The sequence below is a fragment of the Hirundo rustica genome, chromosome 1, assembly GCF_015227805.2.
Source record: "Hirundo rustica isolate bHirRus1 chromosome 1, bHirRus1.pri.v3, whole genome shotgun sequence".
In the NCBI taxonomy this organism is placed as follows: Eukaryota; Metazoa; Chordata; class Aves; order Passeriformes; family Hirundinidae; genus Hirundo; species Hirundo rustica.
Window position 1 is genome coordinate 150,313,527 of NC_053450.1, and position 15,534 is coordinate 150,329,060.

Below are 15,534 nucleotides of genomic sequence, written 5' to 3' on the forward strand. Positions count from 1 at the left end.
TGTGGCCTTTTCAGAGGATGTGGAGCAACTCCTTGGCTGCTGCTGCATTAATGGTTATCTGTGTGGGGCTGTACCAGCTGTAGGAGGTACCTCTGAGCAGGATGCTGATCCTGCTAAGCCTCTGACACGGACTATTCCTGTTCATATAAGTGAGGTCACTCCTAAAGATTCACCTCCCGGAGTCACACCCTGGCCTGGACCATTTGGAGAGCAAATTGTCTCTCACCACTTCACTCCTCAGCCTTGTGGCAGCAAAGGCCAGCAGGGATAGCAAAGGCCAGGAGCTGCCCTTGTGGATACCAAACCCAATCCTTCCCTCTAAACCAAACCCACAAAAGAATCTCAGATTTTTGGGGTTTGTCTGTAAAGCCAAATACTCAAACTTACGAGTTCATTTCCAGTGTTTCATCCTTTAATTAGCCACAGTGGAGGAAAGCTGCCCACAGCCCTTCTGCTGTGGGGCTCACGGTCAGATGCACCTGGGCACGAGCAGGAGGTGAGGTCAGCCCCAGCATCACTTGCCTGAAATGCTGTTAGTGGCCACAGGCTCCTCAGGCTTCTCTTTTCTCTATTCCATTGGCTGCCTTTCCATCTTTGGCAAGGAGTTAAGGGGGTTTGTCCAGGAATTATGGTTTGCCATTCTTCCATATTCTTTTTTCCCCATAATTTTCCTTTTCCTCTAGAGACTGGTCCTTTCTTATTTCATATCTTTAACGTGGTTTCTCAAAGAAATGAGGATAAAATTGCCACAACCTCTTTCCATGTCTCCTGAAATAGCTTTTGAACCTGTTGGACAATTTCTAAGAAATCTGACAGCTGGGCGCAAGTCTCAGATTCATGAAGCTCTTGTACATTGAACTAAATGTCACACCTTAAGAGAAACAGGAAGATGCCCTCATGAGAGAGAGGAAACCAGGCGTTTGTGGTTCCATAAAGATCTCCTGAGGCAGTATTTGCTTTCCTGGGTGCTTTGGGGCAGTTTGCCGTGAATGCCACGGGTTTTCCCCTCCAGGCACCCAACAGCTCATGGCCAACGAGCAGAGTGTGTGAGCTATGACCCCAATGGATGGAGAGTTGGGTCCCAATGCCAGCGACGGTGCCACCCATTGTCCTCGTGCTCCCAGCCATGACTCAGAATCTGAGGGACACTTCTCCTTCCCTCCCAGGGCACTGACTGCAACGCCACAGGGAGTGGCTGGTTTTTGGGAACACCACTAATACCCCCCATCTTGGCTGCAGCTCTTCCAATTGGGACTTTCTGCATGATGTTACTTTTCCCTGCATCATCTGGTGATTAATTTAACACCCTAAAATTAGCACCAGCATTTCAAAGAGGTTTTGGGCAGGGTTGTTTTTTTTTTTTAAATCAGCTGAGGAAACAATTTTTCATTGTTTCCTGCCTCACAGCGCAACACATACGTGTGAACCGTGTTTGTGCGATGCCAGGGCAGGTTTGCCTGCATCAGCTGGAGGATGAGCTTCCTCTCCCAGCACAAAGTGCCACCTCCCTCCTTCCTCCTCCAGTGCATCCCAGTCAGCGACGTCCTCCGGCTCAGCCTACGTGTGTCTGCACACGCGCTTATTAACTTTTACATCTTAATTGAAATAATGACATCCTTTCTCCTGGAGCAGTCTTTAATCTCAAGGTGAAGCGGTGAGCCGAGGCAGCAGAGCGGGGCTGCCGAGCCAGGCTGCTGGAACACAGGAGCACGGGAGTGACCCGCCAGGAAAGGAGGGTTTAGGGTTCGGATTTGAAGCGTGTGCCTGATGGTCCAGGGAGAGAGGCGGCAGCAAGGGGAAGTGATGGGGGCCCAGTGAGTGAGGAGGAGGATTCAATGAGCAGGAGCTGCGTGTGAAGTCTCTTCCAGAGCTATTAAAAAGCATAAAAGACAAATCTCCTTTTAATGTGGCCCCTTGGTACGTCTCTGCAGGCTGCTCCATGGGCCACCCCCATACATCTGCCTTTACCTCTCCCTAGCCTGGCTCATTATAAACTGATGGGGTTTATGGGCTGGGAGCTTCCTTTGCTATTTGTCCTGAGAATATGACAGCTAAAATCTCTGGGTATTGTTATAACACAGATGAGGACTTTATGGTCCCATATAGCTGCAATGCAAGTTATTTTAATATGGTAACTTTACTGTCCAAAAGTCCTTCTAATCCTGATTTACAGCTGTGAGTCAGGCCTTCAGAGCTGGAAGATCAAAACTTTCCTGAGAATGATGCTCGTGAGTAACATCAGTCGGTTTGTGAGCCCAACATTTGCACTTTGGAGGGGATCCGGTCCTTGGCTTTTAGAGGTTCCATTTAGAGAGGTTCAAAGGTTGAAGGAGAAACCATTGGTTTGACAGATGGAGTGAGTATTTGTTGGTGAGGAGTCATCCAGGATACCCACTCTTGGCTGCCACAGTGCAATAGGTGGGAAGAGGCTGGGAAAAAGCAAACCTGACATAGAAAAATTATATGCCATGCTTACAGATGCTGTTGTTTGCTCATTTACTTGTTATTGTTCTGAGGAAAAAGCAAAAGGATGGAAAAAAAGAAGAAAAATAGGGGAAAACAGAAGGGGGATGCAAACAAGGAACAGAAAGAAAGATGAAAAAAAGGTCAAAAAAGTAAAAAAAAAAAAAAAAAAAAAGAAGTCCTCCAAAAAGGAGCAGTAAATGTGCACTGCTAATCAACCAAAGCCCTGCCAAGCAAATCTTTTGTCAGATCATCTGCCCAAAATCAAAAGCCCGGACTCAGCAGGCCCCGTTACCGGCGGTTCTGCCTACGAAGCAGGAAAGCGCAAAGCCCCCGGTTCCCGCGGCTTTGTTAAAAAGCCCTCACGACACCAGCCCCAGCCCAGCCCGCCCCCGACGGGCCCTATATAGTGGGGTGTCCAATGATCTGTCCATCGCCGTTTTGGTCTGGCTCCCGCTCTTGGTCTTGGATAACAGCCAGCAGAAAATGTCTCAATACTCAGGAAAAGTAAGTAACGACCCAACCGCTTCCCTTTCAGCCTGGGGCTGGAGAGCCCGAGCGTCCTCTGGGTGGAAGGAGTTGATGAGGATAATAGAGCCAGCAGACGTGGAGTGAGTGGTGATCCCGGGAGCAAATCTGGTAGCAGGGATGGGGAGGGTGCGGCAGAAGGAGCTGCATTTCGGGAGCCGAATTTCCTGTTTAAACATTCCTGCTGGAAATATGTGTGAGCGAGCACGAGGCGGCGAGAAGTGTCATAAACGCGGGACGCGCTGCGTTCCCAGAAAAACAAATGCGCTTCTTGGGAAAAAATGCCAGTGATGCCGTGCTCCCTTTGTTGGAAAGCAGCTAAAATAACCCAAACCACCCCAAAATGATGCTTCTGCAAGAGATTCCCATCTGCTCGGAATGGGAGTCCGGCCGCGTCCCTGCTCCTCACCGCGGGCCCTTTCTCCTCCCTCCCCCCAGATCACTTTCTACGAAGGCAAATGCTTCACGGGCAGGAAGCTGGACGTCTGTGGCAGCTGCAACAGCTTCCAGGACCAAGGTTTCCTCAACCGGGTCAACTCCATCTGTGTCCAGAGTGGAGCTTGGGTCTGCTTCGACCACCCCGACTTCCGAGGGCAGCAGTACATCCTGGAGCACGGCGAGTATCCCGATTTCTACCGCTGGAATGGACGCAGCGACCACCTGGGCTCCTGCCGGCCCATCGGGATGGTGAGTGGGATGCTGCTGGCCTTGGCTCTCCCAGCCGGAGCACCGCTGGGTTTAGTTTGTCCTGGTCACAGGAGCCCGTGAGTAAGTGCCATAAAAAAATCGTGTTCTTTAGAAATAGGGTGTCCCATTGAGCAGGGAAGAGTTTCCTGGGTGGGTTTGTCCCCGTTCAGAGCGGTCTGTGCAGGCCACAAAGCTGAGAGAGTTTCCTGTGACCCCAGATGGGAGGAAGATCCATCTTCTTCCTCTCACAGTGAAACACAGTTCCTTTAGCAGGATGAGATAGTGCTGTGGTTTTCCAGATGAGATGGCAGGGTCCTGCTGGCACCATGTGCTTTTCCTTTTAATGTAAGCTGCTATGAGATATTCATGGGGGAAATCAGAAGGAGATTTGTTGCCCAAGGCAAGTTCGAGCTGCAGCAGCTCCATCTCCCCAAGGGAGAGAGGGCAGCCTGAGGGCTTTCCAACCAGACCATAGGGCTGCTCCTAGCAAATTTTAGTTGAATTCTCTGTTGTAGCAAACCATGCTCTGACCTCGGTAATCCTAAACTAAATCCATTATTCTCCCTTCCCCTTATCAAGCTTTTAAAAGCACTGTCTAGAGGAAGGTTTAAATGGGAAGATTAAAAAGTGACAAAGAGAAATGAATGTGGGTTGGGTCTTTCCATTGATTCTCCTGTCACTGAGGGCCTCTGGGGCAATGATGAGCCCAGCTGGAGCTGCTGGGATTTCTCACTGGCCCTGAAACTGCTTTTGGCACGGCAGTGGGTCTCTTACAGGTCTGTAACCTCATTGCCAAAGCGCCTCCATGATCCATATTGGAGGGATGCTCTGGCCCAGGCCCTGGACCCTGGCCAGCACAAGGATGTGCTCCTCCTCTCCTGGCCCAAGATTTTCCCTGTGAGATGCCAGCAAGGGCTTTGAGGCATTTGTGCAGCGCCGATTCCCGGAGGAATGTTTGCTCAGGCACGGTATCCGCTCGGCTGCTGCCGGCTGCTGTGGGGTTTGGCATCGCAGCCCGGCCTTCTTGTGCACTGACGTTGTTTATTTGAAAAATGCCTTTAGGTATTCTTTGAATTTGGCTTAAAAATATCGTTTGAGCTCGCTCTGTCCCACATAGCTCTGCTGCAGGCTGCAGAGATCTCCCCAGAGTAATTTGCGTTGTGTGACCATCAAGGGCTCACGCAGCGATGATGATGATGGGAAAGTTTCCTTTCCTCCCCCCTGTTTTTATTTTCCTAAAAGAGAAGCACAACGTCTCTCACCAGGAACAGCAGCTGTGCATGAAACTGGAGGCAATACAAATTAGCTTAGAGGAGTAGTGCAAGATCTTTGTACATTTGGGGTATGTTCCTTTTTCCTGTTTGGGTGCGCAGAGTGGCGGGGCTGCAGCTGATGCTGCATTTGGGATGGAGGATTTGTGGCCTGGTGGGGATCTGCAGATGGACAAGGGGCTGTGTGTGCCTGAGCACTGGCACCCCATGATGTGTTTGCATGTAGACAGCAGCGCAGGAAAGTGTGGCCAGGCACGGGGATAAGGGATTTTTGGCTGCTTTCATGGTTGGTGTGCTGGGAGGCAGCATGAGTTTGTGCGTGCTCTGCTCATGCTGGCACCGGTGGGCTTGGATTGCTGTTCACATTCCCCTCCCAAAGCACCCTTCTGTCTCCCTCTTTGTCTCATAAAAGCCAGAGAAAGAATTCGTGGCACTTTTTTGGTGTTGCTGCTAACTCCAATCCCTTTGTCCTCAGCACGGCGAGCATTACAGGATCGAAATCTTCGAAGGGAGCCATTTTAGGGGTCCCAGCCTGGAGCTGACAGAAGATTGCTCCTTCCTGCAGGGACAAGGCTGGGACAAGACCTGCATCAACGCCCTCAAAGTGTACGGCGACGGCGCGTAAGTAAACCCACGTGTCCTGGCATCAGCCGCCGCCGTGCTCCCTCCCCTGGGCACTGCAGGGGACAGGGGGCTGCAGACACTCCTCCCTCATGGAAAAGCCTGTCAGTGCTGGGGGCTCTTGGAGAAAGCCTAGAAGTGTTTGTTAAGCCTGTTGTTAAAGGTGAACTTTGGTGCCTCCCCACTGAGAGCTGCTTCAGAGGGGTGTGATTTTGGAGGGTGGCAGCTAAGCAAGAGCTACAAGAACTCTACAAGAAGCCTAAAACCATCTCCTGCCTTCCTGCCTGCCTTCCACACCTCTTTCTAATCCATGCTGAAGCTCTCAGGGTGGTAGGCTCCAGGTGATGCAGGTCAGGGCTTTTGCTTTGTGAGAGGCTTCACCACACGTTTTCCTATGATGGCAAAATTGAGGCAGCAGCACCTCCCCTTTACATTAAATCCTGCCCCTGAAAGCCGGGGCTGACAGGGCTGGTGATGCCCACACTGAGGCTCAGCCCCACCCTCCTGCCCCTGCAGATGCTCCTGAAGGCCTGGACAGGATGTCGGTTTTGCCTTTTCCTTGATGTTTGTATTTTCTCAGTGGTGTTGGTCCTTTTTTGTTGTTGTTGTTTTTTGTTGTTTTTAAGGGTTTTTTTGTTTGTGTTTTTTTGTTTGTTTTGTTTTGTTGTCAGACAGGTTATCTGTCTGTCTCCCCTTCTCTCTGTCTGACAATTGTCTTTTCACTGCAATCATGCTGGGAGCTGGGGAATGCCATAACAGCTTCCCAGAGCAGGCAGAGGGTGGCTGGAGGGAGCACTGGGGCAGAGGGAAGCCGCTGCAGAGGAGGAAGCACAGATACCTTGTTCTTCACCTGTCCTGGATGGATGTTGTGCAGCTCACAGACAGCTGGTGTGAATTGCTGGACCCTTTGTGTCCATTTTTTTTTTCTAAGAACAGGGAAAAGTTGTTGCCATCAGAGCTCAAGACAACCTGACAGCAGCGAGTGTCCTGCAGGACCCTTTCTGATCCAGCCAAGGCCTCCCTTCTTCCAAAAATCCAGGAATGATTAGGAAATTGCAGTTCATTAAGGAGCAGAGCTGCCCATTCCTGATGGGAAGGAATGGCTGGAGCCCACCAGGGACCCTGTTAGTGCTGAGCATTTGAGTACCAAACACTACAAAGCCAAGAGGGAGCCTGTGAGTACTCTGGCAAGAGCTTCAGGGCCAATTTACTGCTTGGGTCCCTGCAGCAGAGCCTGGAGCTTGAGAAATTGGGAAGCTGCCCAGAAAATTTCAAGCACTTGCATTTCTCAGATTGATTTTCCCCCCTCCCCTGCAAAATATATAAAGGGCACAAAGCTTGTTCTCCCTCACATGGGAGTCTGGATTGTTCGTGTTAGCATTGCAGGACTTCTTAAGGTCTATGAATAATGAGAAAAAATTGGGGAAAAAAGCACAGAGAGGAGCGTGGTGAGGAAACTCGCTGAGGTTTTTTGTAGCATTATGTTTCAGATCCTGGGAAGATCAGTGTTGGACACCCTTGGAAAGGTCTGCAAAGGCAATTAAAAGGCAGGACAATGCAGAGGGACCTGCTGTCCTGGGCTGCAGGAGGAAGGAGGGAAGGATGAGAGCAGGCAGAGAAAGGGACCCTACAGCCCCACTTTTCTCCTTTGGATGGACCATCTAAACCCAGGTGCCTCCAGAGATGCTGCAGGTGTAGGTGGTGCTGGGCATAACCTGGAAAAGCCGTCCCAGGACTCATTCTTGAAGGATGAGGAGATGGGGTCAGTAGAGACAGAGAGAGTTTCAGCCACAGTCTCACTCTGCGATTTTTCACCCTCAATTCCCACAATGCGACATCTGTTGGATACAGAAATATTTGTTTCCATTTCAAAATCCATGGATGGTGTCATGTGCTGATAAAAAGTCGCTGCCTGCGCTTTGTGGAGGTGGCTGTGCCCGCGGGAAGTGATGATGGATCATCTGGAAACACGGGAATGGAGACAGACGTCGGCCTTTGGCACGGTGCATGGTGAGCCTGAGGGGGTCCAGCACCTTCCCTGCTGCCCCTCTGGGGTGGGCAGTTGCTGCCCCACACGGCCAGAAGGGGTGATGGCAAAGCTGTTGAAGCCATGCTGGTATTGAGTTGCTATTTTGGAGCAGATTTGAGGTGTCGCCGCCTCCTCGGAAGCTGTTGCAGGTTTGTGGTGAGCGGCGTCGCCCGTCCCACGGGCAGAGCCAGCTCCAGTATCACATATGGCATCATCTGATTTTAGATGAAGATGTGTGGTTCTTGTCCCCCTTTGTGCCTCAGCCACTCCACAGAGGATGGCCTAGGAATAACAGTTTTAAAAAGCTGAATTTGTTTTTCGGTCCAGGAGAAAATACCCCAAAAAGAGCTTTTCTACACTACAGTGGAGTAACTTGAAGGAACCAGACCAACCATTTATTCTGCTGAAACATTCATGAGTGTTTGGTAGCTGTTCTGCAGTGAAGTTGTGAAATACAAAGCAGAGCAGGTACCCAAATGCTGCTGCCCAATGAACATCACATATTTCTCAGCAGGGCAGTATCTGCCCATGGCACTGCTCAAGTCATACATGGAGAATCAGGGACTTTGAGCTCCACTTAAAGCCTCCTGCTTGATTCAGGCTGATGCTACAGCATTCCCCTCCTCGTTTCTCAGTTTGAGCAGCCACTTTTGGCTTATGGAGTTTGAGTTGGTTCCATGAGCATTTTATTCCCATGTCCTCTGGGATTATGTGCTAATGAAACACAGCCCTGAGATGTTTGAGGGCTGTGTGCTATGTGCCTGGATCAGCTCTCCCATGCTGGGCTTGAGGACAGGATCTTCTCTTTTTGTTTTTTTTGTTTTCTGGGCTCCTCACTGACTTGATTTCCCCTCTTGCTGATGGTCTCAGAGAACGTAAATTTTAGGCAATAAAGGAACAGCTAAGTAAGCCATACAGTCCTTCACTCATCACCTTGCACTGCCAACACACTTCACTCCCATCTTTCTGCTATTCCTTTTATTCCTTTGGGGTTTGGGTTTTTTTCAGCCTTCCCCCAAGCAGAAGGACAAGCCAGTGGGGGTTCTTACCACCACACCAGGTCACTCAGTCTGCTTCCATCTACACCAAAGCCCTTCCCTCCATGTAATTGTGCAGACACATCAAGCATGTGTCTGGAAATAAATCTTGGGAAAGACAGTGACTGTGAGGGGCTGCTCTTCCCCCTGCTCTGTTCCCCTGACTCCACCTGTTGTTGAAAGATGTCCTAGAGCAGAAGAGCTGAAAAGCAAGAAGAAGGAAATTTTTGAAATCATTGTTAGTTAAGCTGAGGTCACTCTCTGTCACTGCACACCAGGATGTGTGGTGGGGGTACACTACACTCACAGGTGAGCAATGGGCAGCCTTCCCCTCATGCTGCAAAGTGAGCATCAAAGGAAAAGGCTGAGGAGGACTTTGTAATTCCAGTTTGGACATAAACTGGCTGAAACAAGTGCCAGAGAATGAGGTTGGTTGTTTGACCCAACGTGTCAGCAATGCCACACACAGGGCTCTGATACTATAGGATGCTCTTCCACAAAACCAAGACATAGTATTCCATGCTGGTATCCACATGCTGGTCCTGCTTCACCACAGGGATCTGGGTGAAGGGACCGCCACAGTCCCACCTCATGTCCTCTCAGAAACACAAAAAAAAAAAAAAGAAGTCAAGGAATCTGGAAGGTGCCTGGAATAAAGACCCCAAACTTTTCTTGTTTGGTTTTTCAAAAAATGTCCGTGGGTGGCTTGTTTTATAAACAACTTTTTTCCTAAGCCCCCAGCTTTTTGCTTTGAGTTTGACTGATCTGAGTTCAGCAGCTGTTGTCTGACCCTTAAGGCCCAGCAGTCTTTGACCCCTCCAGTAGTTGAAAAAGTTTCTCCTTGGAAATCCCGCATACAATAAGTCCCAACCCCAATGTCCCAGCTGAAGTCCTGCAACAACAGACCACAGAAACCAAATGATTTGGAGGATTGCATTTCTGCTTTGCTGTCAGTGCTGAGCAAATAGATGAGAAAAGCAGCAGAGAGCCTCATAAAATCTTAAAAAATATGGGGATGAGAGGAAAGAGGCAGTGATGAGCAGCTCAGTAATGACGGGGTGGAAACCTGGCTGTAAAACTGTCAGGGCAATAGCAAAATTTGGTTAAGAAACACAGGAGATTCAAATAGACAACAGGGGTGACACTTGTGGCCACAGTAAGATCATGTGAAGTAAAGGGAGAGAAAAGCAGCAAAATTGTCCTTCTTGACCATCGGAATTACTCCTGACTTGACCTTCAAATGGAGAAAGACATGTCACGATCCAGGGCAAAGGAGAACGATGTAGCCAAGCCAGGTGAAGAAGTCAGGCATACCAAAGTCACCGAGGTTATTGAATGTCATATCCATTTGACTGCATTTCAAGGAAAAGTTGTCATTAACTCTGGATGTAGAGATAACCAAGCCAAGCCCTGGTCTCTGTTGGAAAGCATCAAAGAGGCCATTAAGAATTACTAAGAAAGAGAGAAATTACTAAATATGGTTCCCATCATAGCTAATGAATCAGTTCAAAGAGGCAGAGCATCCATCAAGCATTGCATGTTTCTCCTTACAGTTCCTAAGAAAGGGGTTTATGCAGGGGCCGAGGGGACTCGTGTCCTTTTTTAGCACTGTCAAATGCTATTAAATTGTTTCTGTTGCACATGGTGAAGCTCAGAGAGATCCATTCCTACAGTAATGTGAAGCAGGGAGCCCTTGGGCCCAGGCTTTATTGTGGTGCAACCCAAAACCTCTTCCAAAGGCAAGGTCCAGTCTGGCTGTGGGTATTTTCCAGGCCACGCTGGGGGGAGCAGGGGGAAGCACCCACAGTGAACTCCACCAGAAGCATTTCTGTGTGGGACTGGCAGTCAGACCCTGGTGGTTTGCAGTGGTGCCTGAATGCAGCCACCAGGAGTGGCCACTTTGCAGGGGCACAGGGCTGGCACCCAGGGGAGCCTCCCTTTGTGCCCAGGTGGGTGCTGTACGAGGAGCCCAACTACCGAGGCCGCATGTACGTGGTGGAGCGCGGCGAGTTCAGCAGCTTCAACGAGTGGCAGGCGCGGAGTGCCAGCGTCCAGTCCATCAGGAGAGTCGTCAACTACTTCTAGCTGAGCTTTCACCCTGCCAGCCATGGCCCGCTGAGACTGAACATCACCCTCCTCTCCACTCACTGACCCCTGGAATAAATTGTCAAACACCAGCTGTTGGCTCTAAGCACTTATTTTTTCCAGAACCAGCATGAGTTCAAGAGAGAAGAGGCTTGTAATCTTTCTAAGCTTGATTTACATGCTGTGAATTTGCTTTCTTATTCTGCAGCGGTTTATAAGGAGGACATGGGAGGATGGGCCAGAACTGGTGGTGACAAGCAGATCTAGGAACACGCCTGCCATTGTGGTTGTGGTCTGACACGTTCCCTCTGCCCCGACCAGGGCCACCATGTGATGGCTCCAGCTGACTCCTGATGCCTGGAGGGGTCACGTTGATGCACACATGGGTGGGAAGCGCAGGCGCAGAGCCATTGGAGGCCATGTGAGGACACATGTGAGGATCAGGGCAGGAGCTGAGCAACTTGTGGGGTCTGTCTGAGCATGACATGCTGGTCTTGATAAAAAGATGAAAGCAACCATTTATCCTGAGTTACTTTAACTTTAGATCAGTACACATTAAAAATACATGTTGAAAAAAACCTAAGCTTAATGGCACAAAACCTGAGCAACCTTCTCTTTGTTCCCTCAACCCTCCAGATGACAATGACATCTTAAGGGATCAGCAGCAAAGGAAAACAGCCCCTGCACTGCCATTTATTTCACAACCCTCTTCCCATCTTTCTGCCCCTCCAGTGTTCCTGGTCCATCCTAGTTGTTTTGGGATGCTCCTGAACCCCATTCCAAGGCTGGCAGTTGGGATGGGAACCACTCTGCCCTTCAGCTATGGACCGTCCACTGCAGCCTGGGCACCTCCCCTGGCATGCAGCCCCCAATAGTGCAGTAGCCTCCCTTCTGTAAAATCATAAACCATGTTCAGCATTAGCTAGGGTGTTTCTGGCTATTTCAGAAAGGGGTAATTTTATTCTCTTCACTCTGTTACTCTATTAGCTGTTAAGCCTTGGCTGTCTGATAGATCCTGACAGGCGCAGGCATGGTGCCGACAGAGCTGCAAAGCTCCGTGTTAATCCAGTGGGAAGGCTGCTGATGTAACCCCAGCCCCAGCCCTCTGAAGGGACAGGAGTGAGGCTGACAGGTCCCCAGCACTGGAGTGGGAGGCGTGTGTGCCTTCGGGGCTGGTCTGCAATGGGCACCTGCCCTTCCCCGAGCGACGGGGAGGAGCAGGACTGTGCTCTGTGCCAGGGGCTGCTTGGTCCTGTGCTGCATCCCAGTCTGACACTGGATCCGCCTGCCATTCCACCAACTCACACTCACCCACCTCGTCATTCATCTTCCACTTGGATCTTGACTCCCTGGTACCAGTACCAGGACTGGGGTGACTGGTAACAACTGGGCCTATGTGAGCACACGTGCTGTTCCCGTGATGAAGTGACACCCATGGTAGAGTTGCATCAATTGAGATTTGCCCTGGCTGCACTTATGCTGTATATGTGTTAAGAGGGGTTATGGAAATGCAAAATAAAAATTTCCACCTTTTGAATTTAACAACAGTTTGGGTGATGTCTGCCTTAGCAGTGATACAGACAATCATGTCCTCTTGTAGACAGCCTGTTGTCTGGATGTATCCTCCATGCAAATCATCACAGAAGCACTTACAGTTACACCAGCTCAGCTCTGGACTTCAGTGGCCATGTCCTGGGTGGCTTGTGGTGACGTGGTCCATTAGAGCTATAAAAATATTTAAGATCTTTAATAGGTTGCAAGGTATTTCTGTGTCAGAGAAGGCAGGGAAATGATTCATTCATCGAGTGGGATGCACAAATGTACATCTCGTGCATCAACTCTTGCGTATTTCATTTTCTTTTAATTAGATGCAGCTTATGAAAGATTTGAGGAGCCCTTCCAGGATTAGCGTTGCTCTTGCCTCATGAAGAATGTAATTGGCTCTTGAGCAAAATGCACTCTATTAGAAGTTAATATTCAGTCATATGCAGTGCTCTCTGTTGTGACCTGCTGGACATTAATCTGCTAAAAAACCCCCAAAGTGGTCCCAGAGAAAGACAAGCATTGAATTGCCATGAGCTTTAAAGGAGGCTTTTCGTTCATTTGAAACACATTCAGTGTCACGGTGCAGCATGAAGGATAAAGAAACAAAGGCTTTAAAATACACAATAACTGGAGTCCCAGATGCTCCAAGTATTTGGAGGACAAAAGAAAAGAGAAGAGAGAACAACCATCCACCCACATTCCCCTGGGAGCAACAGCCCAGGCACCCGCACATCTGGGTTTCTCAACACTTGGTGCACACAGCCAGGGGAGGTGACTGTCCCACTGATGTTGGGGTCAGAGCTGTGACATCACAGACATTCTGCTGTATGGCTCCCAGTGGTCAGTGGTTCAAGTGCCCTCCGTGCAGAGCAGCGTTAGAGGGACCCACTGACATCCCTGCCCGTCCCCAGTGGAAGCGTGGGACTGTGCACGTACACACAGCTGTACGGCCTGACTCCAGCATCCAGCCACTGTGTGCAAGCCCACTTCATCCACACACTTCAAACTAATTATTTGTTTACATGCTCCAGTAGATTAATATTTGCTGCTTAAATGGTGGAAGTATACTTAGGATCCCAGTCCTGGACTGAGCCATGCCTTGTGCTAGGAGTTAAAAGCACAAAAAACGCAGTCTGGTTGATCTGTCCCGTTGTGTGGAACCCTGTTTGTAACCAGTGAGTGTTTAGCTACCTATAGCACATTTTACACAAGTCTGTAATATGCCTACAGAGTAAACATTCATCATTTATTGACATCTGATATCCCATTTATGAGCGCACTCTCAATGCGAAGAGCTGGTCCCATGTGAAGGCTATTTAAAAAATTCCTCTGTGTGCACGAGCCTAATCTCGCTAAAAACTGGCAGCGGGGAATTGAATTCCATCTATTTTCTGCTTATTTGAAACCTAAGATGGGCGGCCATGGGCCTAATCCAAACACTGATGCTGCAGGAACATGCATTGCGTTGGCAGCGGGGGAACGTGGCTCTCGTTCTCTTCCTTTTCCCTCCCCCTCCTTGCTAAATCTGCACTTGTTTAAAGGACAGAACGTACAGATCCCATATGCTTGCTAGTGTCTCGGGTTATTTTCCCCTTAAAAAAAAAAAAAAAAAAGAGAGAGAGAGATTATTGACATTGCTCTAGTATGAAATGGTATGATTTGTGAGTTTATAGCGTATAAAATATAAATGACAAAAATGCCAGCTCGATGTGAAGTGGATGTGAGATTGTGCAGCAGAGGTTTGAGCTGCACATCATTAAACTGTATGGCTGAACGAGCTCTGCTCTGTGAACCAAGGCAAGCAATGGATTAAGGAAATTGGAAACTATTCCACAAGATGCCGAAGATGAAACAAAGATTCAAAATGAACAAAAGGGACAAGTTATTAATTATAAGAGAGAGAACTAAATGAAATCAGCTCCATCTGGAAAACCAGGAAAACCCTAATAATCAACATTACTGTGCTTGGCTAAGCTGCTGCAGTGTAATATTCAGAATAACTTTGAATTATATCTGGCCCCAAAGCAAATAGCTCCTGCCAGAATGCCTGCACACACGAATGTCCTTTCTTTGTAGCTGGATAATGTGCAAATTTGATGGAATATCTCTTTTAAAGGAATCCTTGGAAGATATCTGAGGAACTGCAGTGCTTTTGCCTTGCTGTACTACTTGGTACATGTACATATAGTGAAGGTAAGGAGGAAACTGCCTACTGATCCACTGCTGGCACGTGTGATGTTGTCATGTTCAAATGAATCTCTCCTCACTGCTTGCAGAGGCAAAAGGGCTGCACAGCCACCTTCCTTCTCTGGGGAATCAAAGAGGTGTTATCCTGCTTTGAGGCTGCCCCACGATCACACCTTCCTGTGCTTTTTTCTCTTCTCCTCCAGAGACACCTCTCTGGGCCTGGCAGAAATGAATTCACTCCTTGGTGTCTGCTAGAGCTGTTTTATTACTTCTTTAAGTAGAAAGTCTGGCTCAACAGTGACCTCTTTGACTGAGTGCAGAAAGGAAATTAAGAGCTTCAAAAGGTCTCTCCAAAGTCTGGCACCAGGAGGAGAGCCCTGGTCATTGTTAAAGCCTAAGCAATGGCAGGGTAAAGGCGTGGAGAGAGCACAGTGACTGGGCTCTGGAAGAGGTTGCCCAGAAAGGATGTGGAGCCTTCGTCCCCGGAGATATTCAAAAGCTCTTTGGATACAGTCCTGAATAATGTGTTACAGAGGACCCTGCTAGAGCAGGAGGGTTGGACCAGAGGACCTCCAGTGATTCCTTCCAACATCACCCACTCTGTGATTCTACAATACTTGGGACCATTGATAGATATTCTGGCTCCTGTGCTTCATCTAGTTTGGTTTTCACTTTCTTTTCTTTACACATTTTCTTCAATGTTGTATTGAAGTCAAAGGAAAATTAACTTGGGTGAAAACACATTTGGCCTTGAAATTTTTACTACCCATGGGCTCAAACTCTTGTCCAGCAGTAAATCTGATATAGTTAACAACTCCTGAACCAGATAATATCTGCGTAATGTGGTCAGCATCATCAACATTGTTTGGGGCTTTAATTTTAAATAATCTGGTTTATTGGAGAGGTTAAACTCAGCTAAACCAACCTTCAGTGGTTTGGGCTCATGTAGTTTGGTGTCCCTTTTTTCTTCCAAGAGTCACCCTTCAGTCAGCAGAGGATGTGCAATAGCATCCCACACAATTTGTGCTGTTCCCATATTTAGTGGTGGCTGTGACAGAAAGCAAATACACATGGAAAAAAG

At 48.8% G+C, this 15,534-nt stretch overlaps 1 protein-coding gene across 1 annotated transcript; it reads left to right on the forward strand.

Annotated features, from left to right (window-relative positions):
- Positions 1-2,928: 2,928 nt before the first annotated feature.
- CRYGN (crystallin gamma N) lies at positions 2,929-10,822 on the forward strand. The gene is made up of 4 exons (XM_040069943.2): positions 2,929-2,970; positions 3,430-3,678; positions 5,425-5,570; positions 10,586-10,822. Exons 1-4 carry the CDS (start codon positions 2,950-2,952, stop codon positions 10,719-10,721), a joined length of 552 nt encoding a protein of 183 aa, XP_039925877.1. The 5' UTR covers positions 2,929-2,949; the 3' UTR covers positions 10,722-10,822.
- The last annotated feature ends 4,712 nt before the right edge of the window (positions 10,823-15,534 follow it).

Excerpts from the sequence above, each read along its gene's own strand:
- CRYGN (XM_040069943.2), top strand. The coding sequence starts at position 2,950 with ATGTCTCAATACTCAGGAAAA. Across the intron at positions 2,971-3,429 it reads TGTCTCAATACTCAGGAAAA|ATCACTTTCTACGAAGGCAA; the intron begins GTAAGTAACGAC and ends CCCTCCCCCCAG. Across the intron at positions 3,679-5,424 it reads CCTGCCGGCCCATCGGGATG|CACGGCGAGCATTACAGGAT; the intron begins GTGAGTGGGATG and ends CTTTGTCCTCAG.